Here is a 4,289-nt window from a genome sequence, read left to right on the forward strand (position 1 = left end):
GAATGAGATAGAAGTTGTTTCCTGTTTGTTTACAGTGTTTATTGCACCTGAACATCTGCCCCATACAAAAATTAACTTCGTAGTTAACCTGCCTTTGATATTGCTGCACCTCTTATGTGTCCATAGCTTGCACCGGGAACATCTTATAGAGTTACTACCTACTCCTTTTCTGCATACTGAGCAGGGCCATCTACCTGAAAGGGTTTGTGTTTTATCTACCTTCCTACTTATTAGGATTTTGGTTTTTGCTAGGTTGACTCTAAGGCCCTTCGATTCTAGTCCTTGCTTCCACACCTTAAACTTCTCCTCTAGTTCTGATAGTGACTGCGCAATTAGTGCAAGGTCATCAGCATAGAGGACCCATAAAGCAAAATATACCGAATATACTCCTTTGTCACTTCCATTATAGCTTTTGAAAAATGTGTTAAAATTGAATTGCACTCTTCAAAATTTGCACTAAGAATAAGGACAAGGTAAAATTACTATCTGCTTTCATAGCAAGTTGATGCAAGTAGATTATCTTGTTCCCCTCCGACTTGTAGTTCATGGAGTTGAAAAAACTGCATTATTTATGGGGTGACCCAGTATTTTCTTGTAGAGAAATACTATATTAAGATATCACATTTTTTTTTCATCAGTAAAGCAATCTCTGTATGTTTTAAATATCTCTTAAATTTTTTTTTTAAATGTCTACAAAGCCTACCTTTTAGTACTTAGGGTTTTTAAAACTTTATTACAGGGTATCTACTTTGGTGAATTTTGGCTAAATAGTTAAAAATTAATATTTCTGTTGCAAATCTAATTAAAGACATCTGTCTTCATCAATGGTCTTTCTTAGTTTTTGGGGGGGGGGGGTTTTCTATAATATATTTGAGTAAATTTCAAAATGAGAACTTATGCATAACTTTATGTTGAAAAAAAAAAAAGACATGCAAACATTAAAAAATCTTATGTGTACTTTTCAAGCCCAATTTTTTATTGGCAGTGGAAATTGGGAAATGATTAATGACGAGCGATGTCGAGAAGTGACTCAAGAAGACTATGGTAGTGCCTGGAAACAACATGATGGAGACACAACATCAATTGTACTGCATCCATGGCCTCATGGTAACAACTTTCAAGAACAGCAGCCACATTCCCATCAAGTGCTACAGAAAAATAAACATGCTGGTCTTGTGAACACTTCCAATTTGTCAATTATTGGTGGTGTTCTTGACAGTACACTATCAGGACACAGCAACCCAGGTATTTCTCATCCTTCGCTTCAACATTATCATTCAGAACAAGAAAAGCAACAGAATCAATTTACTGAGAATCATATTCAGGTGCAAGATGGTTCTGTACGTCATTTTGGTGATCAAACTCAAATATACAATACCTATAATGTTGATATCAAATCCCAGACTCATATCTCAAATAACCAAACTGATCCCAACCAATCTTCCCAACCATGTCATCTACAGCAATACACTGACTTAAATCACACTCAGTCTCAACCAAACAGTTCTTCGTTTGGTACTTCTAAAGTAAAATATTATTACCCTGCAAGCTTTGGTAAAGAAGGTATTTTAGAGGTTGAAAGGGCTTTGCAACCTGTTCCTCCTGAAGAAGTACTGACTCAAGGCTTCCGCATAAATATAAAGCGATGTGATATGGCTACTTTAGTTGGGGCCAACTGGCTCAATGATGAAATCATCAACTTTTACATGAATATCATTGTTCAAAGAAGTAAAATAGATGGCTATCCTTCAGTCTACATTCCAAGCACATTCTTCTTTCCCATGGTAATGAAACGAGGCTATAATGGTGTAAGGCGGTGGACCAAAAATGTAGACATATTTGATCATGATTTAATGCTGATACCAATTCATTTGGAGAGTGAAAATCATTGGACTCTCATAGCTGTCGATTTCCTTCAGTCTAGTATCTGCTATTATGACAGTTATTTACAAGACAGGGATGATGCTATGGATGCAATTCTTAACTATTTGAGAGAAGAAATGAAAGCTAAAAAGAATATTGAAATGGATACCAACTGTTGGGTGAAAGTGAATATGAAGAATATACCACTTCAAGAAAACATGTCTGATTGTGGTGTCTTCAGTTGTATTTATGCAGAGTACATCAGCCGAGGAGACAAAATGGATTTTACTCAAGAAGATATGCCCTATTTCCGACGGAAAATGGTTTATGAAATTCTTAATCATAAAATAGTCAATCACAGTCCAAGGGATCTTGAGAATATGATTTCTGATGACCTTTTAGACGATATTACTTCCTCAAATGAAAATGGTCATATTCTGACACCAGATATTGCCGCAGCCGTGATCCAAAATGGTCTGCCTGACAATTTCCAGGGTCCTACAAAGGTTAGTGAGGAGGCTATGGGCTTAGCTGCTGTTTCAAAAGATACAGAAGGGGTCAGAGACATTGAAAAGACCCAGAATGGTTCTACAGGTGGAGAAATGGAAGAAAAGGCTTCACTTGCGGAAGCAGGTGAAGAAACTAGTAGAAAACATAAAACCAATTTGATCTCTGAAATTAAAAGAATTGTCAGTCTCTTTGATGATGTCAGTGAGGAAAAGAGAAATCTACTTGAGAGTCAACTCTTTCAGTTGCTCAGAGAAAATCTCAAGAATTCTAACCGGAAAGCCAAGAAAGTTAAAATCAGGCATAATGATCTTGCAAGCATCATGTCAGTGATTGAAAAGCATTCAGGGGACAATTCTGAGAGTGATGAATTAAATAGTGTCAGTGATGACAGTGCCAGTAGTAGTACCGTCAGCAGTAGTTCTAGAACTACCGCAAGTAGCAACGTTTCGAGTGATAAAGGAATGAAAAGCTCTGATGACACCGAAGTGTCAAGCCTTTCTGATAATTCAGAAGAGTCGGGTTTGTTTAATATTATGAAGGAAATGGAGAAATTGTTTCTTTCATTGGCTGCTTTTGTACGAATTATTTGTAAAACTGACCAAGAACTGTTGAAAGGCAAAGCGGGAGAAGCGTCCAATCGATCAAATTCTGTGATAAAAGGGATTAGCTACATTACATCTAAACTAGAAAACATAAACCAAAGGTTGAAGAGTCAATCTATTCTGAAAACTGCTGCACAGCAACACATGACATCTCAGCATGACAGAAAAACCTCCAAAAAATGTATGTCGCAACGTTTAGTGATCCAGAAAAAATCGAGGAGAAATGAAAGGGACATTATGAAAACCAAACATTGTTTGAGAAATAGCATTACATTTTCGAACGAAGTTGGCAGTGAGGAGGACATCTCCAATGATGAAACTACTGAAGCAAGACTTTTTACGAGCACAGCAAAAGACCTTGGCATCAGTCTTGAAAGTGGAGCTTATCTGAAAAAGCTTCACTTACGAAAGAACTTATTGAAAAAATTTCCATTGCCAGCAGATGTATTTGATTTGAATTGCCAGTTGCAGGACAAAGCTCACAAGCAACATGCATTCAAAAGCATAGTGCGGTCAGATCATTGTAAAAAAGGAAAAAAGAAAAAGTAAACTCTTACACACTCACAAAAAAAAAAAAAAAAAAAAAAAAATCATTTACCTGTCTGTCTACCTTTCTATCATCTGATTTTTCAAATTTTCATTGAGTTACTTTCTCATACTTCATTAATAGGCATACAGAAACACGCATATACATACATATACATGCATGCATGCATACATACGTAATTACCTGTCAGCATCTTTTATACCTTGCAATCAACTAAATTGCTTATGATAATCTGAAAATACAGCAAAAGATGTACACAAGTAGTCTAGGTCTGTTCATTTTTATACATGCAGAATTGGAAAACAAAATGAGCAGCTTTAAAATCGTTTCAAAGCTCTTTAAATTCAATGTTAGTCTGTTTGTCTGTTTTCTCTGTCCTATGTCCCATCACCACTGGCTCTGTCGCTGCTGTCGACCAGCAAGATCAACACTTACCACCATCACTCCCTTCCTTCCACTGTCAGCAACTCTTTAATTTCTTTGTCTTGTTTTGCTCATGAAACCCATTTCTGCTGCTATTGTTGCAATGACATACTGTTCTCTGTTGAGTTCTTTGTAACAATCAAACCATTAAGCCCACTAAGACAGACATTGTAGGGAAATGTAAAAGATCTATACCACGTCTCTTTCGTCATTTGATGCAAAATGCATGGTAGTTTCTCTTACTCCAAAGACCATTGATGAAACAGTCAACTAGATGCTTTTTGATTGGCATATTGTTCATTTACTTTTCATTTATCTGAAACTTTTTTTTTTTTTTTTTTTTT

The 4,289-nt window shown here is 36.2% G+C and overlaps 1 protein-coding gene across 2 annotated transcripts in view; it reads left to right on the forward strand.

Annotated features, from left to right (window-relative positions):
* Positions 1–4,289, forward strand: part of LOC106871249 (polynucleotide 5'-hydroxyl-kinase NOL9) — a 58,867-nt gene that overhangs the window by 22,445 nt on the left and 32,133 nt on the right. The window contains exon 3 of one of the 2 annotated variants that reach the window (XM_014917601.2): positions 986–4,283. The exons of the other annotated variant lie outside the window; for it this stretch is intronic. Within the exon in view, the coding sequence (XP_014773087.1) occupies positions 986–3,524 (2,539 nt within the window). The 3' untranslated portion in view covers positions 3,525–4,283. Of the gene's footprint in view, positions 1–985; positions 4,284–4,289 lie in introns of those variants that run through there. 2 annotated transcript variants of the gene reach the window in all.

Source organism: Octopus bimaculoides, chromosome 5 (genome assembly GCF_001194135.2).
Source record: "Octopus bimaculoides isolate UCB-OBI-ISO-001 chromosome 5, ASM119413v2, whole genome shotgun sequence".
Classification (NCBI taxonomy): Eukaryota; Metazoa; Mollusca; class Cephalopoda; order Octopoda; family Octopodidae; genus Octopus; species Octopus bimaculoides.